Source organism: Rhinatrema bivittatum, chromosome 4 (genome assembly GCF_901001135.1).
Source record: "Rhinatrema bivittatum chromosome 4, aRhiBiv1.1, whole genome shotgun sequence".
NCBI classification, from domain to species: Eukaryota; Metazoa; Chordata; class Amphibia; order Gymnophiona; family Rhinatrematidae; genus Rhinatrema; species Rhinatrema bivittatum.
In genome coordinates, this window is record NC_042618.1 from 293,210,380 (window position 1) to 293,237,045 (window position 26,666).

A 26,666-nucleotide genomic window follows, 5' to 3' on the forward strand; every position below is an offset into this window, starting at 1 on the left:
GGTTTTGTGTCTATTCATGGTCTCACAGACTAGAAGATTCATGCTTCCAGCCGCTATAACTGTTCTCTGTAAGCTGGGGTTTGGAATTGCCAAAAAGCTTACAAGAAAAGCAGAAAATAACATCCTGTCACTTTGAGTACATGAGCCAACTGCATTCAATAATTTCACCATTCTTCAATTTACGATAAATTTTCTCAGATAATCAACATCTTTTAACATTAAAAGGAAACTAAAATGCAGAAAGTTTATATGGTCCTCACTTAACCTACTCAATTTGCAATGAATCAGACATATTTAAATGCAAATTTGCTGGGGCAGTGCTCTCGATGGCATCTGTCTGCACCCCGTTATCATTGTCAATATTGTCTATGCATTTGTTTATATCACTGCTTAATATCCTTACTTTTCCATTATCATGTAAAGCTGCATCAACATTCACCAGCATTATGGCATTGCCTTCGTCATTGACATTTACACTAATTTCCTTTCATCACTGTGTATCTTAACTCCTTCATCATCTATATGCATGTTCATTGCAGATTGCTCGCTACTCTGTTCCTGCCCTGCAGTAGTTTGTTGGGCAAAAAAACTAGTCAATTTCATAAGCTTTTCTGCCTGTTCACTTCAGATCTCTCATGTTTTTTCTGTTTCTTTAGTTTCCTTTTCTCAGCACCAGACTTTCTGCCTGATGCACTCATACTGAGTTTGTTTAAACCCAGTTACACAAGTCTTATCAGTCAATTTCAATACAAACACTGTACTACACACTCAATTTCAAAATATTTTACCAGCATGTTGATGACATAAAAATGTACCAGAAAAGAGAAAAATGACAATTGCAAAAATTGTGAACAGACGTCACCGAATGGAAATACATCACACATGGCCATTCATGTAAGTAGTAGTGCACCACATCGCCAATTAATAATAGTCCAAAACTTATCAATGCAGGCTAGTGTGTACTGTCTACATAGCAATGTTGGAATCGTAGACCAAACAAATCAAAGAGTAAATGACAGACAAGACACCACAGTCACATTAGTGCTTGCCAAACAAACTACTATCTATAAATTATTTCTTTCTTTCTTTTGCATGGACCATTATAATTGGCAATATACAATAATACATTTTTAAGAAATGTGGCGTACTTGACGCCTTTGAAAGTCTGGGACCCCTAGTCCCAGCCAGGGTTACTGCTCCTTAAGACTGACCCTGAGAAAAGATGGGCTGACACTGAATGCGCTTGATGACGCGATGTCCCCCTTTTTTCATGCACAATCTTCATGTAACTTGTGTTCTCATGAGTTTGATATGTATCTTCCTGTTTCTTTCCTCCTATGCCATCATTCAAAGAAACTTAAAAAGGAATTTTATTTACCAATTGTGCCATGATGCACAGACCCTGTCCTAAATCACTGCCAGATGTCCCCAAATCAATCAAATAGCCAGGCAAACTTGCAGAGATTCCTTTATACCTTTTCTGGGTCTCTTACTGCTCTGATAACAACAAGGTTTCTTCCTTCAGAAAGCAGAGTTCCATTCATATACAGCAGGTATATAGCTCTATGTAACAGTCTATAACTCCCTTTAAGGCTGTAACCTGCCATTCTTTAAGCCAGGCTTCCTAAACCAGCCCTGGGGACCCCGCAGCCAGTTGAGTTTTCAGGATATCTACAGTGAATATGCATGAAATATGTTTGCATATCATGGACATTCTGTATATGCAAATTTATCTCATGCATATTCATTCTGGATATCCTTAAAATCCAACTGGCTGTGGGATCCCCAGGACAGGTTTGGGAAGCCCTGCTCTAAGCCAGACCTTAAGCCATAGACTCCCCAGGCTTCTTGAGATACTTTGCCCACCTGGAGAGGTAGTCCTAGGTTTACTGCATCCTTCCCCCAACAAATCACTGGCAGACCTTGGCATCATGTAGGCTGTGCCTAGTAACTCTGACTTTCTGTTCATTGGATGCTCCTTTTCAGCTTTCCAAAGGGACTTTCCTTTGTTTAAACTGTGACCTAATTGACCACACCTGTTTCCATGGCTCCTATGTCCATGTCCCTATAACTACATTATTCAACAGCTTCCTGGTTATAGTGTCATCGTTTTCTTTCTCCCTTTAATTTTCCTATTTGCAGTGCCCCCTGCTTATCTGGCAAGTTAACTATACTTTATCTATGATCTGCTTCCAGCTGTGTGGAGTCCTAATCCTGTTATAGACTACAACCCCCAAGATCCTCTTTTTGAAAGCCACTTTCCTCTTTTATTATTCTTTGTTGTTGATAGCCTATCTGTTCTATACCTCTAAGCCAGTGGTTCTCAACACAGTCCTCAGGAAATACCTAGCCAGTCTTGTTTTCAGGATATCCACAATAAATATGCATGAGATACAGTTGCATACACTGCATGCACTGACTCCATTGTATGCAACTGTATCTCATGCATATTCATTGTGGATATCCTGAGAACCTGACTTGCTAGATGTGGCCCATCGACTGAGTTGAGAACTACTGCTCTAGGCTGTCATAAAGTGTGCAGAACCTTGTTTTCTACCATACCAGTCTTTGTTTTCACAAAACCACCTTCAAGGAGCAAAATTACTCTAGAACATAGAATTAGGGATCAATATTGAGTGATGGCAGAGTAAACAAAATTAACTGATTAATTTTAACCAGTTAATTTTGTTTGAATATTGAGCCACACATTTAACTTCTTTAGTGTGTTTGGCAGAATATCCAATTATATCTAACTGTACAAAACGTGTACAGATAGATTTAAGACTGCATTTGTGTATATGGAGTTATCCACACAAAATTCATGGTTAATGCTGAATTTCACTCCCCAGGCATGCCCTAACCTAGCCCCAATTTTACCCTGTTAAATGTATGTGAATAGTGATACACCTTTATCAGTTATATTTATACAGTTAGAAGCCAATTTTTACCACAGAAATATTTTGCATAACAGCAGCCCAAGAAGTAATACACATCTGGGACTGAAGCAGTGTGCCACCTACAAGTAACATGAATAAAGGTTAGGTCCATAAAACAGCTATTCCTGAAGTCTAATATAGCATGTGATGGTGGACTGATGACATGATGACATGATATAGAGCTGAAAACAGATCCTGAAATCTCTGATACAAGGAATGAAAGAGTGGGCTTTCCTAACATCAGTTGTGGCCCAGGACAGGGGGAAAGCTTACTATGTAACCATCACGCATGGTCTGGCAGGTTTGTGCTCACATACTTTATTGTGTTACTAGAAGACCTTGCATGATAATTAGCCTGTAACCCCCAGTTGTCTATCTATTGTCTGATATAGTGACACTAGATGAGTGATCTCGATGCTAGTTTCAGCTGGATATTGGGGGGCTGTAGCAACTGCCTTGGGCTCAGTTCATTTCTTAGCTACTTGTAGGACAGCGAATCAAAGAGTCAGTGAGGACACATGCCTTTACTCATCCATCAGCTTCCCTATCATCTATAGATCTCTGTCATTTCCCTGGAGGACCACATCACTACCGGCTTTGCTAAATCCCTTCCTGTGTTTTTTCTCTGGACCCTCTGACCTATCCCAGCTCTTTTACTATCTTTTCTTTCCTCCATTAGCCTGTTCTGCAAGCTGGCAGCTCTGGTTAGACACAGGATTTCCCTGTTTGGTAAGTTCTCAGCAGTTTGCTTCACTAACATTGGTTAGTGTGGAATTGAAGTATGCTGTGTCTGGACCTCACCAACTTTAAACTACTGTTTGATAGGAAATTTACTGTAGCTGCTGCCAAGGAAAATAGCTTGGATTTAAACTTAGCAGAGCCTTCTAGAGTGTATCAAAAAGTGTTGTTACTTCCTGAAATGCTTTCTATAGTGCTTCCCTCCAAATATTTAGTTTTGAGTTGTAGTAGCCATGCAGAAAACTGGGATCTTTGAAGACTATATCATCTTTGTCAGGCGCAGTAGGGAGAAAGCCTACAGCTCCAGGTGTTCAAGGTCAGTGGAGCCACAGAGACTCCGGCTCAGCAAGAATCCTGTAGGAACTATGAAACTAAACAGCATGAGGGGAGCCCCCGATTCTGGCGGCTCACTATTAGACTGGCATTAGGTGTATCACAAATTGAGAGCTGGATATGAGGAGCCCTAGCCTGGTACACTTTTGCTGGTCTAACTGTCCTCGTAGAGTTTTCTTTGTGATCCTACTATTGCCTGGCTCTTTTCCTATGTGTTCCTCCTGCATCCTGTCTCTTCTCTGTTCCTGAGCCTTGGCTCTGATCCAGGTCTTTGACTGTGTTCTTGAGTCCTGCTAGTTTCTGGTTTCCAGCCTCTGGTTTGGTAAGTCCTGGTGGCCAAACTGCAGGGAACAGCAGCTGCTTCAGGTAGAAGACATCAACTCCGGACCACCTGGCCTCTCCAAGATACACCCCTGCCCAGGTGTAGTACATCCTCTCCATTTTCAGCAGAGCGGGCTGTGACAACCTTTTAAAAGGTTAATTTTACAAGTTCCCTCATAGTGCTAAAGTTACCCAAAGACTTTAGCCTGAATTTTCAACATGGAATAATGTGCCTAAGTGTTCCTTGAATATTTGTGGGTTTCCTTGGAAAATGCTTATAGATGTGCAAACGTATTTTCAAAAATACACACACTGAGGTCAGTATTCAGACACAGTCTAGATAGCAAATTTAGCCAGATAAACTTATCCAGCTAACTTTGGAGGCATATTCAATAGTAAAGCCACATTATTGAATATAGTCGGCTATCTCAATTACTTATCTGGCTAACTGTAGCTGGCTAACTTTAGGACAGCTCTTTGACTTGGCCACACTTAGCAGGCTAAGTCATCCAGTTGATTGAATATCAGAGTTAGTTAACTTAGCCGGCTAACTCAACTCCTCCCAGTTAAGCCCCTGGACTGTTCCTAACTTATCTGGCTAAATTCTAGCCAGCTAATTTATTAGCTGGCTAGAATTTAGCCAGATAAAGGCTGAATATAGCCAAGTGAACTATTTAGATGGATAACTATTATGCTATCTGTCTCAATTGCTTTTGAAATTGGACTTCACAAATCCTATTCACACCTCAATCCATCCCTTGTTATGTCTCTGGCGACCACACACAAAACTATAAGCAAAATTGGGATTTGTGCATACTTTTGTGTGTAGGCCCCAGTTTATTTTCAAAAGGCCCTTTATATTTATAAAACTAAGTTTTATGTGCATAAATCCTTTTGAAATTCAACCCCCAAAGAGCCAATTAAATAGCCATTGTAGCACATGAGCTTTGAAGACCTCAGAAAACTCTGGAGAATATAGCAAATAGCAATTATATCAGAGAATGTTGTAAAGTGGGAATTCCCAGAATAGGGGATTGTTAGAAGGTGTCCAGAAGAAATTGAATTATCATTAATTTTACAGGGATTTTCTGATTGCTCCCACTAAAATCTGGATCTATCACAATATCCTAAAACTTATGTTCTCAGCCTATAGGAACTTATATCCCATAATGAAAAGGAGTGCAGTGGCCACAAACAGCAAAATTCTGAGGGTTGCACTGTCAACTCTTAAGAGTGGATCCCATAAATTATTTTTCAAAGTATGTATCTACTTTGAGAAATATAAAAGTGAGAAAACTGACTAGAGCAGAATTTCTCAAACACTGATCTGTAAACCAGCACTGGTCCCCGGCAGCATTTCTTCCAATTCACAGAGCAACAGTGACTGCAAGTGAGGAGGAAATAAGACCAGCAGAAACTTAGACTGTAAGCCCTCTCAAGAATGCAATTTACCTTCAGCAACCAGTGAAAGATGTGAGATAATTACACAATAAATTAAATACACAGTCAGCAGAGACTTTTTTCTGCCTCCTTGTCTTGCCCCATGAAGTTTTTTTCCAGCTGGGACCAGTCCCAAGCTCCCAGTTGAATGATAAGAAACTGACGTGAAACTGAGTCAGTGTCTACTCTGCCTCAGGTCCCACAGTGGCCCCGTATCCTCCTGGCTTCTGTACAGGAGCTGGGCCTAAGAACAAGCAGATAATGATTTAGTCTCATGCAGACTCATTAACATTCAGCTGCATCTGCTCTATTCCCAGAGATTAAGCCTCAGGACTGGTCCCAACTGGGGTACAAGTGTGATGCTGGGGGTTATTGATTGTAGCACTGTTGCCAGCTGACAGGGGAAAAGGAGGAATTTCTTATCCTTATTTTTATGACAAACTGGTGGCTGGCTGGATGGGAAACGGAACATAAGAGGGAAGGAGGGTTTGCTTTTTTTTCATTGATCAACTGGTGGCTGGCTGGGAGAAAGAAAGAGGGAGGGACTTTTATCCTTATCCGAGCACAATACTGTTGGCTGATTTGGAGAGGGGAGATAAAGGGGTTTTTTATGAGAGCAACTTAGTATTAGATCTCATAGAAGAATCATCATGTCATCTGTACCTCTTCTTCTACTTTGGAAGTTCCAGAGTGGTTCCTGCAGTAAGCAGCCCTTTTCTCAAAAAGGAAACTTCCAGGGACCTACTTGATCCAAACAAGAGGAGTCAAGACAAAGGAACTCTATAACTCCATGCCCTTAACAGCCACTCAATCAAAACCAGAATTGTGGATTGTTTTATTGGAACCAACCTCTTATTGGGTTACAATACCTTGAACCTTCATTGAAAACTACCTGTTGTATTCCCTTTATTTTATTATTTTCTGAACACATCCCAGCCATTACAGTGAGATACCTTGGCCAAGGACCACAAACTGTGGATCCCTCTGGAATCTGTCTATAGGGGACCTTAAGTCTGACCATTGTGAAATGACTGGTACACTCTTTCTCCACTTCAACTCCCTTCCCATCCCTAGGGACTGTGAACATTGACTTCACAGCATCCCAGACTCTGCTGGACTGATGGGCAGAAGTAAGTTAGCCAACTGGCTCCAGATTTTCAAGGCAGGTTGATCCAGTCCTGCTTTTACCCCAGTGCATGCCGAGACTTGTAGTTCTAAGTTACCTATTACATTCCCTAAGAATAACAAGACTACAGGTCTTGGCATTCAGTGGGGTAAAACCAGGACTGGATCAACCTGTTCTGAAAATAGAGTCAGCTGACAATCCTAAACAAAAGCCCAGTATAGTAAATGAATTCCATGTAGCAGTATAAAGAATGTTTTCCTCATATTGTTTACCTTTATATCCTTGGACATCTGGTTCTTCCAGTTTATTAGAGAAGGGTATCAGCTTTAACGTTTGAACTGATTATCCCAAGAACTGGGAGCCAGGAAACCTGGATCACGTTTGCCTTACCTTGTATCCAAAATAAGATCTGCCTAGAAGGAATTCTATTGTTCAAGCAAAAGACCTGGTCAGACTGGTTGGAGCTCTAATGCACAGCTCTGGCATAGATGCACTTCTGGCACAACAGCAATGTGGGAATTTCTCTAGGAATCTCTGCTCCTGTGTGTTTCCCTCTGTACCATAAAGTTGAAGGTCAGTTCTTCTGTATTTTGCTGCTCAGGGTCTGCACATTTGCTGCAGTCTCAAGCTTGCATCCGGCCAGACAAACAGAATGGCACCATCTACTGGGCTACCTTAAGGTGCACTGACCCATACTGAATAGATTGTGCCAGCCCGAATCTGATAAAGGTGAGATGCAGGCTGTTAGCCATCCATATCTTAAAAAATAACTGGTTTCTGATATGCAGGCAATTTATCCTCAGCTCTGTTGCCTTCAATAGCAGATAGATTCCCAGCAAAGTATAACTGCGACCAGGGCAGGATCACATCTAGCTGGCTACCTGTGAGCTATAGTCACCACATCTAATCATATTATTTGGAGATATCAGCAAAGAGTTCAGAGGATTTGTTAACCAATGCCACATCCTATTCTGGCTGCAGTCCCAAACATAGATAAATTAAATATTGGGACTCATCATCAGCCAATTAAAGATGCCCTCATGTAAATTGCCTAGGATTGCTGATAGGTAATACACACATTTATAAATAAATAAATAAATAAATTCCTCCCAGTTACGTTTCCAGAATGCCCTAACTTATCCACCTAAATTCTTGCTTCCTAATTTATTAGCCGCCTAGAATTTAGCTGGATAAGTCCCTAAATATTCATTTAAGTAGCTAACTTCTGAGTTAGCAAGCTAAATGCTTTTGAATATGGACCTCCCCATATTGTATCTGGTGGGCAAGGAGAATCTCCTGGCAGATTTATTCACATCCTGGAACTTCACAAATGGTCCCTGATCAGGGGAGTAGCAAACTAGATATTCCACAAATGGGAAACAACTGAGGTAGATCTGTTTGTGCCTCCTCTAAATAGAAAGTTCCTAACTTATGCTCCAAAAGAGGAATTGAGGGCAAACTAGCTTCAGATGCATTCTCCGTAGATTAGCGACCATCTTCTTTATGTTTATCCTCTAAATCCTCTAGTGGCAAAAACCATGCTAAAACTCAGAAGAGACCAGGGGACCATGGTAATCTTCCACTGGCAGAGGTAGATTTGATTCCCACTCCTCTGTTATTCATTAGGGAACCAATCAAATTGGGGAATTGCCCAAACTCTCATTACTCAGAACGAAGGAACACTATCTCATCACAACATCAGGTCCCTAGCCCTCACAGCCCTTAACCTACCTTAGTATGTATCTCAATTGTCCCTGTCTGTATTCTAGCACTTTTGAAGATTTTTACCCCATTCTGATGCCAAGGTAAAAATCTTTTGAAAGTTCCATCTGTTAGTCAATACTGCTTTTCTGAAACATAAGAGAGATTATTTACAGTAGCCAGGCCTGAACTGTGGAATGGTCTGAAAGATGGCATAGGTCTGAGACTTGTATAAAACATTTTTAGGAAGAAGTCCAAGGGATTTTTATTTCAGCAGGCTTTTACTGTGGTCAGCTAGAAGAAGTTAGGAACCTAGTCAGCTTATCATTTTGTCTGAAGATTTGAGGCAGTTTGATGTTGCAGCATTGTTATTAGGGATGTGAATCGTTTTTTGACGATGTAAAACAATCGTCACATATATTTTAAATTGTCAAAAATCATTAGAGCCGCAATACAATAGCAATTCCCCCGATTTATCGTCAAAAAATCGTAAATCGGGGGAGGGGGGAGGGCGGGAAGACCGGCACACCAAAACAACCCTAAAACCCACCCTGACCCTTTAAAACAAATCCCCCACCCTCCCGAAGCCCCCCAAAATGTTTTAAATTACCTGGGGTCCAGTGGGGGGGTCCCGGCGCGATCTCCCGCTCTCGGGCCACGGCTGCATTAAAAGAAATGGCGCTGATGGCCCTTTGCCCTTACCATATGACAGGGCAAAGGTAGTGATCTCCTGTCACCCGACGTCACGAGTGCAGGAGATCGCTCCCGGATCCCCGCTGGACCCCCAGGGACTTTTGGCCAGCTTGGGGGGGCCTCCTGACCCCCACAAGACTTGCCAAAAGTCCAGCGGGGGTCCGGGAGCGATCTCCTGCACGCGGGCCGTATTGCCAATATTCAAAATGGCACCGGCGCTACTTTTGCCCTCACTATGTCGACATAGTGAGGGCAAAAGTAGCGCCGGCGCCATTTTGGTTCCTGTCACCCGACGTCACGAGTGCAGGAGATCACTCCCGGACCCCCGCTGGACCCCCAGGGACTTTTGGCCAGCTTGGGGGGGCCTCCTGACCCCCACAAGACTTGCCAAAAGTCCAGCGGGGGTCTGGGAGTGACCTCCTGCATGCAGGCCGTATTGCCAATCTTCAAAATGGCGCTGGCGCTACCTTTGCCCTCACTATGTCATACGGGCGACGGTCGCCCATATGACATAGTGAGGGCAAAGGTAGCAAAATGGCGCTGGCGCCGGCACTACCTTTGCCCTCACTATGTCATACGGGCGGCAGCCGTGGCCAGAGAGAGAGGGAGATCGCGTCGGGACCCCCCCACTGGACCCCAGGTAATTTAAAACATTTTGGGGGGGTTTGGAAGGGTGGGGGATTTGTTTTAAAGGTTTGGGGTGGGTTTTAGGGTTTTTTTGGTGTGCCGGTTTTCTCGCGCCCTATTTAACGATACAATACAAATGCCCCTGACGATAAATCGGGGGCATTTGTATTGTATCGTGCACTCTAACGATTTTGGACGATTTTAAAATTATCTGACGATAATTTTAATCGTTCAAAAACGATTCACATCCCTAGTATTTACAGTTTCATCACCAAAAAGTGGTTCTTCGAACTTACCCGTCTTTCCTACCAAAAGTGGTTTCTCAATTTCATCTCAATCAGACCATAGAACTACCCATCTTTTTCCCTAAACCTCATGCAAATGACAGGGAAAAATAGCTGCATACACTAGATTGCAAAAGAGCTTTAGCATACTACAAAGAAAGAACAAACTCGGACTCACGTATTTTTCAACTCTTTGTCTCTTTCGACCCGAAGGCGCCTGGACTACCGGTGGCTAAACGCACCATCTCCAGCTAGATAGCACAGTGCATCAAGTTCTGCTACGACAAACAGAACCTACAGCTACATTCTGTTCCCAAAGCTCACCAACAGGCCGATACAGTAAGGAGCGGTAGGAAGAGCTGCGTTAGTGCCGGGCGCACCTGCGGTTGCCGCACGCACAGTCCGGCTCACCTACCGGTCGATACTGTATTTAAATAGCTTGCAAATGCAAGCCGCGTCCAAGAAGCGTCCGTGAAGCGTTAGGCCCGCGCAACCCATTTTACTGTATAGAGCGCTATACAGTGTCCTGGGTGCGCTGGCCTAACGCTTCACGGACACGCAGGTATCTGTCATTTCAAATGACATTTGAAATGACAGGTACCAGGAAGTGGACGGTTCTCCTACGCTCGGGATTGCCAGTCCTCTCTCCCCTCCTCCCGAAGCAAGGCGCAGGGAGGGGGGGAGAGAGGACTGGTGAAACGACATGTAAAGTGTAAAGCAACGAAGCGACTTACTTTTCTTGCAGCCCTCCTCCGGAGACGGACATCGGCGGAGACGGACCACGGCTCCCCTGCCTCCAGGGGGGCAGCCGGCAGCGAAAGCGGCCCCGCCGGCGAAGATGGAAGCCTGCACGGGAGAAAGCAGCCCCTGTGCGTGCAATTTGGCCGCTCAAGACGTGTCGTCACATGCCGTGACGCCAAATGTCGTGACGTCACGCCTTGAGCGGCCCAATTGCACACACAGGGGCCGCTTTCGCCCGTGCAGGTATCCATCTTCGCCGGCAGCTGCCTCCGGGAGGCAGAGGAGCCGCGGTCCGTCTCCGCCGATGTCCATCTCCAGAGGAGAGCTGCAAGAAAAGTAAGTCGCTTCGTTGCTACTTTTTTTTTTTCGCTTTTTCGCTTTTTTCCACTTTCGTTGCTTCGGGAGGAGGGGAGAGAGGACTGGGGCTGCCCCGGAGACCAGCACCCATGGACGCGGCCAGGGCAGGTGAGCGGGGGCTGGGGGAAAGTTTGCCGCCTACCCTTACCCCTGCCTCTAACGCAGGGGTAAGGGTAGGCGATAAGTTAGCAAGTTAAACGTGTGGCAAAACTGCAGGTTAAAAAAGCGATAGTCGGGGCGCGCGTTACTGTATGGGAGGGAATAGCTAATTCGATCGTTTACATCTAATATACATGCCGCTGGCGAAAGGGGTTACCCGGTGATTTAAAGAGGCGGTAAGAATGAGTTAAAGGGATAGTGTATCGCGGGTTGGACTAACGCGGCCGAAAAGTGAGTAGAAAGCGGGTTAGAAGCAGGGTAACCGCGGCCGCACTTTACTGTATTGACCTGCAAGTTAGAGCAGTGGCGGCCTCCTTGGCACACCTTCAACATGTACAACCCATAGACATTTGTAAGGCAGCTACATGGTCATCGCTCCATACCTTCACATCGCACTACTGCCTTGATCAACAAGCAGCCGCTGATGCGAAGATAGGGCATGCAATCTTCCAATCTCTATCCTCATGTACCCGGTGAATGCCACACTGTTCATGATCACGTACAAACATATATACCATAAACAACGTGATCGGGAGCTTGGGACTCCCATGAAAGCATGGCTAATTCAGCCCTGCTATCGACAGGAAAAAGCAAGTTTGCTTACCGTAAACGGTGTTTCCGTAGATAGCAGGATGAATTAGCCATGCTGTCATGGGATCTGTCAATCAGGTCTGGGAGGCGGAGCTTTACCAAGCAGAGATTTAGATTTTAGCTCTCTGCGGCTGCGCGTGTTTCCGCGCAGGAAAGTAACAGATTCTCCTCAGTCTGTGATTAAGCTGTAGTGTAGTCGAAAAGACGGTGACTGCCAGGGAGGAGGGTAGATCAGCATGGCTAATGGTAAAGCTCCGCCTCCCTGATTGACAGATCCCATGACAGCATGGCTAATTCATCCTGCTATCTACGGAAACACCATTTACGGTAAGCAAACTTGCTTTTTCCAGTTTTCAAATTGAATGTGGAAGGAAACCTGATTACTACCTCAGAATAAGTAAGAAATTTAGGTATTATTATGGATACCAGACTAACTCTTCACCCTAGATTAAGAAAGTTGTTCAAAATTCTTACTTCAAATTTTAGATGTTGAGGAGAATACAACCTTTTTTGATGGATACAGATTTAAAAACTGTAATTAACTCCCTAATGGTCATCAATTGACTACTGTAACTCACTATATCTAGGGCTTCCACAAAATACTATGCATCCTTACAATATATTCAAAATTCTGCTTTTAGAATTATCAAATGAGTCTCTATCCAACAGCATATCATGCCTCATTTAATGAAACACCATTGGCTACCTATAACATCGCAGGTGAAATTTAAGATACTCATGTTAGTCTACAAAGGAATTAGAGGCATTGCTCCAAAGAGTGTGAATGCGGTTCTAAAACTATATTGTCCTGTGCGAATCTTACATTCAGCATCACAAATGCTCTTAGATATTCCATCTTTTAAGCTTGTACATTTGGATGAATCAAGAGATCGTCTATTTTACATACAGGGATCAACTCTTTGGAATTCATTTCCGCAGCAGATAAAAAATGAAACAGTATTAACTACTTTCTGAAAGATGCTGAAGGCATTCCTGTTTGAGCAAGCTTTTAATCTACCAACTCACAGCTTCTTTAACTAGTGTATTGTTTTAATATTTTTAAATTTAGTTATTATCCAGAGAGCTGGTTGGGACAGCAGATATCTTATTTTTATTTGTTAGTTGTATGGTTTTAATGATGATTTAAATGACTTATTTATGATGTATATTCTTATGTTTTAATCTTATTTATGTTTTGAATTGTGAATGTTTTTCTTCCAAATCCCTTAGTAATGTTAATACATAATGTTTTAAGTAAATAAATAAATTAATTCACCAATTTTCCCAGTCAATATCGAGTTCATCCAGACCCTCTGTTTCTTCATCCTGCATTCCCCCCGGTTAACCCAGACCCCTCACCCTGTCATGTAAGACCAAAAACACAAGATCTGCAGACTTGTTCCTCATCAGGAGCAGCAATAAAGTTATACAGTTAACAACCCACCACACGCTATGGCCTCTGATTATAAAATACGGAGTTACGTGCCCTGCCCCAGAGTGCCCATGCCCTGCCCCCAACTTCTTTTATGTAACACAACACATGCATGTAATTTCTGGCTTTTAAAATACACATTAATGATGCACAGCCCACATACTTGTCTGTATGGGCTTTTTAGCATGAGCAGCACTTTTAAATTAGATCCAAAGTGAGACAGAGTTGGCCTAGCATGAAAATGGCCAGAAGATAAAGCAAACCCTGATTGCATGATACTTATTCCAAATGCCTGCATTATGTTGTACAAGAAAGTGGGATTTACTATCCAAGAATACCTTTGCAACAGGGTTTTGTTTGAGGAGCATATAGTCTAGTAATCAAACTGTTACAGCCCCGGGCAGTGCCTCAGGTTCCCCACCTAGCTTGAGGCCGGCCCGGGCCGCCGCGGTCCCGATTCGGCCTCTCCAGGCCTCTGCCGCGGCTCTCCCTCCTCAAGGGAGACGCCGGTGTTCCTTCGCGGCTGGCCCCGCCCCCTAGGCACACGCGTGCGCAGAGGCTGGGGATTTAAATGGGCCAGCGCAGGAAACCTCAGGACTGCCTCCAGATGACATCAGATGCTCAGCACCTACTTAATTCCTGCAGCCAGGCTCCTTCCTTGCCTTGCAACGAGGTTCCACAGTCTTCTGTGTCTCTAGTTGCTGCGTTGGACTTTGGTTCACCTCCGCTGACTCTTGACTCCTGGCTCCTGACCTTGCTTCGTCTCCTGACTTCGTGTTCAGCTTCCGCTCCTGGTTTTGGTTCATCTTCTGACTTCTGGCTTTGACCCAGCTCCGTTCCACGACTCGGTCTTCGGCCTTCGGCCCTGGCTTTGGTTTGGATCTCTGACTTCTGGCTTCTGACCCGGCTTCACTCTTGGACTCCGACTTCAGTCCCTTCCCTCACCTCAGGTATCTGGTACTCGCTGGCCCAGAGGATTCTCCTAAGTCCCAGCGGCTCGGACTCTCATGGGCTCCTCTCAGGAGAGCCGCAGGCTTCCGAGGGTGAAGACTCTTCAACTACCTGGGCTCAGCCGTCCGTCGTCCATCTCTTCGGCCGCAATCCGGACCCTTGGTCGCATAGCATCCCACCTAAGTCCAAGAGGTCCGGGTCCCTATGGGCTCCCCCTGGGGGGACCGCAGACTTCCAGTGGTGAAGCCTCTTCTGAGTCTCTTCCGTGCCTCCTCCCGGCGGTGACACTTGCTGTGGGCCTCCACAGCATACCATCCACTGTTTCAGCCGGCCAAAGGGTCCACAATGGTAACAGTTTGCAAGGCCATGGACCCGGCGGATCTTGCAGGCTTGAAAGCCATCCCGGGTATTGCCCAGAGGCTGCAACAGCAGCAAACCTGCCTCGACACCCTGATGGCGACGGTGCAGGGATTAGCCGACCGTGTTGGCGGAGCCATGGCTGCCAGACCCTAGGTACCCGGAGCTTGGACCAATTCCGGATCCACAGCATCCATACAGATGCCCGTACCTTCGTGTTTTTCAGGAGATGCAAAGCTTTGATGAGGGTTCCTGAACCAATGTTATATTTGTTCAACCTCCTTCTGCTTCAGTTTCCGACAGACCGGGTCAAGACAAGCTTCATTATCTCTCTGCTGGACGGGAGACCCCTGGCATGGGCCTCCAACCTTTGGGAGCGCCAGGATTCCCACCTGGACAACCTGGTGCACTTCATCTCTGCCTTTAGGCGGGTCTTCGATGAGTCCTCCTGCAAACCTACTGCCGCATCAGAGCTGCTTCAGCTGCATCAGGGTAACCGGTCCTTGGCGGAACACGCCGTGGACTTCCAGACTCTTGCCGCTGAATTGAACTGGGGCAGTGACAGCTTGCACGGAATCTTTTTGGAGAGTCTCTCCCCGAGACTCCAGGATGAATTGGTGGCTAGGGACCTCCCTGACGACCTGAACGAACTCATAGACCTAACGGGTCGTGTGGACTGCTGCATCCAGCACCGGTTCTGGGAGAAGAGGTCGGCTTGTAGGCCTGAGACCTTTGGAACCACTCCTTCCCGAAGTGGGAGTTCTCCGCCAGCTTCTCCAGGGGCCCAAGACACTGAACCCATGCAGGTGGGTCGGGGGCCTATCTCCCAAGAAGAAAGAAGGAGACGCCGGTCTCTGGGCTTATGCCTGTACTGCGGAGGCAAGGGTCATTTTGTTGCCCACTGTAGCGAGCATCCGGGAAACGCTCGGACCTAGGGACAGTTGGGGAGCTAACCCTAGGTGACACCACATCTGACTCCCCGTACATCGTGCCGGTGACCTTACTCCTCCCCGTGGGGGAGTTCGATACGCAAGCCCTGATCGACTCTGGAGTCAGGGGGAACTTCATACTTAAGGACTTAGTTCAGCAACTCCAGATTGGGGTTCAACCCCAAAGGCCCCCTCTCCGCGTGTCTTCCATCCAAGGAAAACTCCTTCCAAGCACCATCACTACCTGCACCAAGCCTTTCACCTTACGCACTGGTATTCTGCATCAGGAGGAGATTTCCTTCCTCATCCTAGAGAAGTCCATGCATCCGGTCATCCTGGGGCTACCTTGGTTTCGGAAGCACTCGCCTTTAATCTCATGGGATTCCCTCCAGCTGGCATCCTGGGGACCAGAGTGCTTCAATTCCTGCCTGGCTGCGATTCCTCGGCCACCGGTACCTCTCCTGACGTCGACCGTGGCACTGCTGCCCCACTACCAGGACTATCTTGACGTTTTTTCCAAGGAGAAGGCCGAGATCCTCCCGGAGCATCGCCCCTTCGACTGCGCAATCAACCTGTTCCTGAGTACCACACCGCCACGAGGATGGGTCTACCCGTTGTCCCTTCCAGAAACACAAGCTATTTCTACATACATTCGGGAGAACCTGGACCAAGGGTTTATTCGACCATCTAAGTCCCCGGCTGGAGTGGGCTTCTTCTTCGTAGCGAAGAAAGACAAGTCCCTCCGACCCTGCATAGACTACCGTGGCTTGAATAGTATTACCCGGCGGGATTGGTACCCTCTGCCTTTGATCCCTGAACTTTTGGACAGACTACAAGGGGCCAGGATCTTCACTAAGCTGGATCTCCGTGGGGTGTACAACCTGGTAAGGATTCGTCCAGGCGACGAATGGAAAACCGCAATTAACACAAGGGATGGCCATTACGAGTACTTGGTCATGCCTTTTGGCCTCTACAATGCCCTGGCAGTTTTTCAAAACCTCATGAATGAGGTTCTCAGAGACATACTACACTCCTCGGTAATCGTTTAATTCGATGATGTGCTCATATACTCCAAAGACTTGGAAACGCACCGCCAAGATGTCCGACGAGTACTACAGAAACTGCGAGACAACCGATTGTACGCTAAGTTTGAGAAGTGCATCTTCGAGCAGGATTCGTTACCCTTCCTTGGGTACATTGTATCCTCCACAGGTTTTCTTATGGACCCTGAGAAGATCGCGGCGATCAGGGACTGGCCACAACCACTGGGGGTGAAGGCACTCCAACAATTCTTGGGATTCACCAACTTTTACCGGCAATTTATCCCCCACTACTCCCAGAAGGTAGCTCCACTGATGGCCCTTACCAGGAAGGGCGCCGACACTAAGCACTGGCCACAGACAGCCATATGAGCCTTCCAGGATTTAAAAGAGGCGTTCCTCCAAGACACTTGCCTCCGCCATCCTGACCCCCAACACCCATTTATCATGGAGGTCGACGCCTCTGACGTAGCGGTCGGGGCTGTTCTAAGCCAGTTATCCAAAGGAGGAAAACCCCTGCCATGTTCCTACTACTCATGCAAGTTCTCTCCCGCCGAGAGGAACTACAGCATAGGGGATAAAGAACTACTGGCCATCAAACTTGCTTTTGAGGAGTGGCGCCAATGGCTGGAGGCGGCCCAACACCCGATAACTGTCTACACAGACTACAAGAACCTGGAGTATCTGTGTCGCGCCCAGCACCTTAATCCACGGCAGGCGCGCTGGTCGCTTTTCTTCAGCGTTTTAACTTTTCCCTCCGTTATTGACCTGCCTCCAAGAACGTTTGAGTGGATGCTCTCTCCCGCATGACGGAGACGGAAGATGTCATTCACTCGCCTCAGTACATTCTGGATCTGGCTAAGGTTCTCCTAGCAGCTTCTGAGGTGGCTCACGTGGGGAAGATTGTGGTGCCATCTCGTTCCCGTCGGGAAGTGTTAGCCTGTACCCATGACTTACTGATCACTGGACATCCAGGAATAGCCAGGACCCTGGATCTTCTGTCAGAATTCTATTGGTGGCCACAGCTCAAGAGGGATGTCCGCCTCTACGTCCAGTCATGTCCTACCTGTGCCCGGCACCTGCACGGACGCCCCTGGGGTCTTCTTCAGCTGCTACCCATTCCCACCGAGCCCTGGACCCATCTGTCCACCAACTTCATTGTCGATTTGCCGGTTTCAGATGGGAAGACAGTAATATGGGTCACGGTTGACCGTTTCTCAAAGATGGCTCATTTCGTGCCTCTTGCTAAACTGCTTTCGGCACCAGAATTAGCTAACCTAATTAACAACACCAAGTGCGAAGCCTTGGTGTTGTTCTTGACAATCACCTTAACTTGAAGAAATTCATTAACTCAACATTGAAAGAGGGTTTCTTCAAGCTCCACACACTCAAAAAACTGAAACCCTTACTCCACATGAACGATTTCCGCACAGTCCTGCAAGCTACCATTCTTGCCAAGCTTGACTATTGTAATGCCATCCTCCTAGGCCTCCCAAAAAATGCCCTACGGCCCTTACAGATGCTCCAAAATTCAGCAGCACGCATACTCACTAATGCCCACCGAGGAGATCACATCACCCCCATCCTCCAGCATCTACACTGGCTGCCAATCAATTCCAGAATCATTTACAAAACACTCACACTCATCCACAAAACCACCTACAACCAAGACATGTCATGGTTCAAAGATCACCTCCGAGTCCGCCCCCATAACAGACCCACCAGGGCGCAGCACCTTGCCATGATGCACACTCCCTCTCCAAAGCTGTCCAAACTTAAATCCACCAAAACACGTGCCCTCTCCCTAGCCGGACCCACCCTCTGGAACAGAATGCCCCCAAACCTGCACTTAGAATCTTGTCAAAAAAGATTCAAACAGAACCTCAAGACCTGGCTCTTTAAACAGGCTTTCACCTAATCCCTTCTCACAATCCCCCAATTACCACCCTCTCTCTCCTTGAACATACTATCACTCTACCCAGTATGATCCAGCTTGTTCCCCCCTCACCCGTTCACTCTCCTATTACACCTGACCCTATCCATATCACCTGCCACCATTCACTCACTTCTTCATCTCATCCAGGTATTTCTCATCTCAGCTAACTTCCCCTCCCCTGGCTTAAGTCCGATTTCCTATTACATTTGTTACTATTATGCCTTGATACCCTCATTTAACTTAACCGCCTCAACATAATCACTATAAAAGTTCTCCCTGCCATCTATTCCAAATATTCATGCTTACTTTGAATTATCGTTCTCTTTATAACCAGTTAGCTATATAGCATGTTGTGTTACTTGTTCAAACTTATCACGGTTTACATTATTTACTTTCACTTTGTTATTTATTCTCTGTAAAGCCTGTTGCAGTTTTAGTTATCTGTGAACCGAGATGATGTTCCCAACGTATCCCGGGATATAAAAACACTAAAATAAATAAATAAATAAATAACCTCCTCATGCAGCACATCTTCCGCCTACATGGCCTCCCATTGCACATAACCTCTGATCGGGGCCCGCAGTTCACTGCAAAATACTGGAAGGCCCTTTGTAGGAAGTTTGGCGTGCAACTCGACCTAACTACTGCTTTCCATCCCCAGGCCAACGGGCAGGCTGAGCGCACTAACAGGACCTTAAAGGCCTTCCTCCGGTCCTTCGTGGGGGACCTCCAAGATGATTGGGTTTCCTTGTTACCATGGGCAGAGTTCTCCTATAACCGCCATAAGCACTCCTCAACCAACCTCTCCCCATTCCAGGTGGTCTATGGAAAGACTTTAAGGCCTCCCCTGCCTTTACCTTTGACAGTGCCATCCCCGGCTGTCCAACTTATGGCGCAACAGTTGCGCAACCTCTTGAGCACCACCCAAGAGAAACTCCGTTTGATGGCGGCCAAGGCGAAAAGATACGCAGACAAGTTGCGACGACCTGCCCCGGCCTTCCTCCCGGGGCAGAAAGTAAGGCTGAGCACCAGGAACATCCACCTATGGGCTCCCTCTATGTGCCTGGCTCCCAGGTACATTGGTCCGTTCCCGATAGTAGAGCGAGTAGGGGCAGTCTCCTACCGGTTACGTCTGCACTCCACCTTGAGAATCCACAACGTGTTCCACGTGTCTTTGCTTAAACCCAGACGAACATTACCTTTACTAGAGATGTGAATCAGAACCGGAATCTGATCGGTTCCAGTTCAGATTCAAAATCTTAAAATTTTTATCGTCCGGCTCGATTTTTTTTTTGTTATCGGCTGCGCCTGATCCGAGAGTTGGAGATCACTCCCCGTGCCCCCACTGGACCACCAGGTAATTTTTAAAGGTTTTTTGGGGGGGTCAGGAGGGTGGGGGAGGCTAAGGGGGTCAATTTAAAGGGTCGGGTGGGTTTTTTTTTTATTGGGCCATCGCGCCATTTTTTTAGTGGCAGCCAAAATGCCGCCAATGGCCCGAGAGCGGGGGATCGTGCCGGGACCCCACTGGACCACCAGGTAATTTAAAACATTTTGGGGGGGTTCGGGAGGGTGGGGGATTCGTTTTAAAGGGTCGGGGTGGGTTTAGGGGTTGTTTTGGTGTGCCGGTTTTCCTGCCCTCCCCCGATTTACGATTTTTCACGATAAATCGGGGGGATTTCTATTGTATCGCGACTCTAACGTTTTTTGACAATTTAAAAAATATCTGACGATTTTTTTAAATCGTCAAAAAACGATTCACATCCCTAACCTTTACCATACCACTCAAACAAGCTTATCCATAACATGACGAACATTACCAGTAACATAACACTATGAACTTTACTATGACGAACTTTACTATGACTCCCTTCACAGGCTTTTATTGCACCTTTATTTATTTTATCTCTACGTATATTTATTTTAAATTTCTCTGGTGTTGATGTATAGTTTCTTGCTTAATTGATGCTTCGTTCTCTAAGTGTCTCTTTGGTTAACAGCAGCTAATTCTACCCCCAGTTTTATTCATTGTTTTCTCCCAGTTCTATGTAACCCCGGTTCTTTGTAATGCTTGTTGCAATATTGTGTTCCACTGTAAACCAATATAATATGTATCTTGCCACATGAATGTCGGTATATAAAAGTTCTAAATAAATAAATAAATAGACCCGTGGTGCTCGCCACCTTTCATGGTACACCTCCGGAACCTACCGCCACTGAGGCCAACGCCGACGTCACCTATACAGTGAGGGATGTTCTAGAAGTTCGGTTCCACCGGGGCCGATGGGAGTACCTCCTCTCCTGGGAGGGTTACGGTCCGGAGGAGAACTCTTGGGAGCCTTCTTCCCATATCCTGGACAAGTCTATCTTTTGTCAGTTCCACATGGATCATCCGGATAAACCCGGGCCTCACGGAAGGGGGCGTAGGAGAGAGGGTACTGTTACGGCCCCGGGCCGTGCCCCGGGATCCCCACCTACCTCGAGGCCGGCCCGGGCCGCCGCGGTCCCGATTCGGCCTGTCCAGGCCTCTGCCGCAGCTCTCCCTCCTCGAGGGAGACGCCGGCGTTCCTTCACGACTGGCCCCGCCCCCTAGGCGTGCGCTTGCGCAGGGGCTGGGGATTTAAAGAGGCCAGCGCGGGAAACCTCAGGACTGCCTCCAGATGATGTCAGATGCTCAACCCTACTTAAGTCCTGCAGCCAGGCTCCTTCCTTGCCTTGCAACGAGTTTCCACAATCTTCTGTCTCTAGTTGCTGCGTTGGACTTCGGTTCACCTCCGCTGACTCTTGTCTCCTAGCTTCTGACCTTGCTTCGTCTCCTGACTTCGTCTTCAGCTTCTGCTCCTGGTTTTGTTTGTCTTCTGACTTCTGGCTTTGACCCGGTTCCGTTCCACGACTCCGTCTTAGGCCTTCATCCCTGGCTTTGGTTTGGATCTCTGACTTCTGGCTTCTGACCCGGCTTCGCTATTGGACTCCGACTTCAGTCTCTTCCCTCACCTCAGGTATCTGGTACTCACTGGCCCAGAGGATTCTCCTAAGTCCCAGTGGCTCGGGCTCTTACAGGCTCCTCCCGGGGGAGCTGCGGGCTTCTGAGGGTGAAGACTCTTCAACTACCTGGGCTCAGCCGTCCGTTGTCCATCTCTTTGGCCACAGCTGGACCCTTGGTCGCATAGGGTCCCACCTAAGTCCAAGAGGTCCAGGTCCCTATGGGCTCCCCCTGGGGGGACCGTGGACTTCCAGTGGCGAAGCCTCTTCCGAGTCTCTTCCATGCCACCTCCCAGCTGTGACGCTCACTGTGGGCCTCCACAGCATACCATCCACTGTCTCAGCTGTCCCAAGCGCCCACAACTGTAACACAAACAATTATTCAATAGTAGAAGTCTAAAAATATCTGAGGGGTATAAGACTTTAGAGCTCCTTATGTTTTGCATATGTTTATGCTGATTAAAGACAAGCATGTTACCTTGAATAGACTGTATTTGCTGGGAGTAGGATTTCAAGATGGTCACATCTGAGAAGAATGTTGTATATGTGAGTATCAACAGAGTGGTATGCAGCTTTATACTCTCTTCTTGGCTCCCTGAGACCATGTTGATGTGGAATAAAGGACATGTTTGGGAAGGAGGGTCCACCAAACCTTTCCCTTTCTCTACACCTCATGATTTCAAGTTGGCCCCTGACTACTTTGTATGTGTATATGTATGTTTATATATATGTATGTATGAATGAGTTTTAGTAGCCTCTGAACATCAGATTGAGTGAAGGGGGTTACATGCAACCATGTATTAGAAGAAAAGGCAACGCTATTGAATGTATATTCATTGTGAATATCCTGAAAATTAGACTGGCTAGGTGTGTCATGAGGACTGGGTTGTTAACCACTGCTCTGGTGGGTGCTGCAGTACTATCAGTTCAAGAGCAGCTGCTAGCCATTACTGTCTGATAGCCTGTATTTGACCCAGAGACTCTAAGTTTCTGGGTTAGCATCCAGGATCTCTGGGCCTTAGAAATCACTATCTTCCTAACTGTAGTCTTTTTCCTCCATCTGTGCTGAGAATAGGCAGGTGCTAGGACAGTTGAAGGCAGAAGGCAAGAGGAAGCCTTGCTGCTATTTCTACACTTTTAGCTTCCTATTGGATCATTGTGATAGCTAGAACCAATCAGCAGCAAGAGGTGGGGAAGCACTTTCTTGTTGCCAGGCCTGCATAGATGGAGCAATGTAAATAAAATGGAGAAGAGACAGCAACAGAAAGTGTGCATGTGTGTGGGGGTGAGTGAGAGATCCAAGAGAGGAGTAGGGAGAGAAAAACTGTGAGTGTCTTCAGGGGCTAGAGAGAAAAGATAACCTGTGGGTATGTTGGGGAGGAGAGCAAGAGTAAGAGCAGGGAGATGACAGTGAGAATGTAGGGGGAGCCAGAGAGAGAGAAAGAGTAAGGAGGAAAAAGGAGAGGAGCAAGCAAGGGGAGGGACAAGAATTGGGGAGGGGGGGGGAAGAGATGGGATAGCCGGAGGAGAAAGCAATACCTGAGGGAGAAGGAGATAACAAGGAGGAAAGAGGGTTGAATTAGGGAAAGATGAAAGCAAGGAGAATGTGGAAGAGGAAGAGAAAAGGATAAGAGAACTAGGCATGGCAGGAGATGGAGAAAAAGGAATTTAGGTTTGGGGAAAGAGATCCAGAGTGATAATATAGAAGGAAATGGATGAGGAATGGAGGAGAAACAGGAGGAAGACCAATGAAAGCAGAGCAGGTAGGATGAGTAGAAAGAGGAGAAAGAAGAGAAAAAAGGAAGATTAAGTATTAAAGTGTCTGCTGCTAAAGGAAAGAAATAAAGGAGAGAAGAGAAGAACTAAAACAGAAAAGAAAAGGGAAGGAGGATGCCAGAAAGAGAAAAGAAAGGAAGAGAGATAAGTACCGAAAATGATTAAAAAAAAAAAAAAAAAAAAAAAGGATACTGAGCCAGAAAATTAAGCCAGAAGCACCGAAGGTAGGAAATTATGTTATTATCTGATAGAGAATTTAAATTAAGAAGAAAGCAGTTCCATGAGTGTGGATGTGTGTGTGTGGGGGGGGGGGTCATAGATGGTGGATGAAGAGAGAAATTCTATTCTGTCACCTCCCCTTCCTCTCTACCCTTCTAATCTTAGGGGAGCAGAACTAAATTCTCAGGTATGCTGGTAGCCAGCTGGTTGACCTGAACAACTAGCCCCCGGAGGTAAATCCTGATGTCTTCCACATTTTTGCACATATACTGAACAGCTGTACCCACAGGCACATGAGAACTGAGCTCTGTGAGAGGAGCAGGTGCTTCTCCTGCAAAGCCCACAGAAGTTGCTGGGGCTCTGAGATATACATGTTTCCAACTGAGGACTTTTGTCCTCAGGTCCCTCTGAAAAAAGGGAGATTGTTCCTTTTGGGGGAGGAAGCTAAGCCATGTTGGGAGCTACAGAGCTCAGGGCCAGGTGGTGCAATGGTCATCAAGCCAACTCAGACTTGTATTACTGCTTTTTCTTTATGGAAGGTGGAGGTAGAGTTTGGAGAGTTGCTTACAGAGCTGCTACTGATTTTGTCTCTGTTGACCTGGGCAGTGAACACTAAATGAGCACTAAGCACAGTGCAGAGACTGCAGCATACCAAGCTGTGTTGTGGAACTTGTCACTAAGCTCAGCAGTGTCAGAACTATTGCACATAGTGTGATATTCAGTGCAACATTGTCTCTATGTTCCCTGCACACACACATTAGCATGGCACAGTGAGTGGGCTTACAGTCAGTTACGGTACCACTGAAGTGGTCAGTTACGGTACCACCTAAACTGAAGTGGAATTTCTTCAAGACTAATAAAGTAGAAGCCAGCTCTATCTATAAGAAACTGACATATGGAGATGAGCATGTGCTACTGCAGAGTGCAGATGACACTGAGCATATTTGACTCCATTCTACTTTGAAAAGAGGGAAAAGGTGGCAAACTTTTCAAAGGCATGGCGAAAAGGGTAGGAGAACATGAATGCCCAAAAATAGCAGTATGTTCTAGGGATGTGAATCGGGTGCCCAATCGTTTCCGCTTTCGGGTTCTTCTGGCCACAGGAAAATCTCGTTTTCCTGCGGATCTCCGTTTTTTTTTGTGAAAAATCGGTTTTCGGGTTAGTGTGCGCTAACGGGAGTTAGCGCGCGCTAACTCATGTTAGTATGCACTAACAAAAATAGCAAAATGTAACAAAAAATAACAAAAATAAATGGGTTTTTGTTGGCGCGCGCTAACTCCCATTAGCGCACTAACCCGAAAATCGATTTTTACGAAAATTCGGGGGGAAAACTGATTGTTTCTGTTTTTACCTGATATATTAATGAATTTAGAAATATTGTATGATATTTCAATTCGTTAGAAAAACAATTCACATCCCTAGTATATTCTGCCTTCCTCACTAGAGATGATGCAGTGAAGGCAATATTTTCATCCACTGATTCAAATGAAGAGTCTTTTCTTGGGATACTAGAAGAGAAAAATTTGGGAGGTGTATACAGTAGTGTCTTTGCATTATCCCGTTCATTTATGGATGAGATAGAACAAAATGAGGATAGTGATGAAGAGCAGGCATATAGGCAGAGAGCATGGCTGATGCCCCTAGCATTGTTCCTCAGAGTCCACCCTTTACTTCAGCTCCAGTGCCAGCAACCTCTGCCAAGGATGTAGAGAAGGGATTGCAGAAGAAATCCATGACCTGGAGGCAGTTCAAAATTAGGGAGACCCACGTTTTGTGAAGTGTAATTACTGTGCAAAGGATGTCAGTTGAGGAAAGCAAATGGGACACCTGACAAATACAAGCATATCATTGTCCAGTTCCTCTATGGATTCTGTCTTATAGCATGTCACAGACTTTTGTGCTGAGCTCAGTGGGCAGAGAGCCTTTCTTCCAGCCAGCTGCTTTTACTCTGGCCTGTTCCAGGGAAAATGATTCTTTGCATGCAATGTGGCTATGGAATATTGTGGTAGGGAAGCAGTGCTAACTGTTTGCGTGCTGCTCCTGCTTGCCCTACACTCTGAGGTAGCCACTGCTTTCTCTTCTTCTACACCCCTACTCTGCCCATCACCTGCAGAAGCAGCACCTGCTAGTACTGGCGTCTGGGGAGGGTGGAAGTATTAGTAGTAGCCTGGGAACCCCTTCTTCCAGTTAGGGGAAAGTGGAGGAAAAGAGAAAGATTGTTCCCCAAACTGATCCCATGCCATCAACCCCCTTCCAGCAGTCAGGTATCAGGCCAGCAGCACCCTGCTAACTGTCAGAAGTGACAACCTACCATGGAGGAAATGGAATGGTGTTTGATAGCAATGTTCCAGGATAGGAGACAGGCAGCAGCAAAGGTATAACAAGGAACATTGCTAAAATGATTGCCCTTGATGGCCAGCCTCTGCAGCTAGTAGAGAATGAGGGCTTTAAGTGTTGGGGTTTTTTTAATATCGTTTTTATTAAGGCTTTCAAGAATTGTACAGTTACAACCAACAAAAGGCAGCAAGTAGTCTAGGAGCAACAAGAAGAAATATCATCTGCCTAAATATACAGAACTATGCTAACCAAATAACAGAAACAACGAGAACCATCGCCAGCATATGAAACATAACATTGGTCAAGAGTGTTCATCATAGAAATACAATTATTAAGAAAAACCTTGCATATTTTTATAACCTAACTTGCAAACAATGGTAAGGTTATAGTTGCTACAGTGAGGGTTGAATCTCCCTTCCCTCCCCCCTCCCCCTTCCCCTTGTTTTGAGGCCAGACAGTAGGGGGTGTAACATAGTGATAGCAACTTTTTAAATGAGACAGCTGTGAAACAAACAGAGATGTTGCCACTAAACAGAGATGTTGTCACCATGTAAGCTAAATCGAAAGAATAATAGGGTCTGATCAATGAGGTGGTCTAGTTCTGGACAGGATTGTATGTTTCTCCTCCCCTCCATCTATTTTACATTTCTTTTACATTTACA

General features: G+C 46.1%; 1 protein-coding gene across 1 annotated transcript in view; it reads left to right on the forward strand.

Moving 5' to 3' along the window:
• Window positions 1-26,666, forward strand: part of RYR3 (ryanodine receptor 3) — a 1,291,138-nt gene that overhangs the window by 807,534 nt on the left and 456,938 nt on the right. The window contains 1 exon segment of the mRNA XM_029600192.1: window positions 3,616-3,665. Coding sequence (XP_029456052.1) covers window positions 3,616-3,665 — 50 coding nt within the window.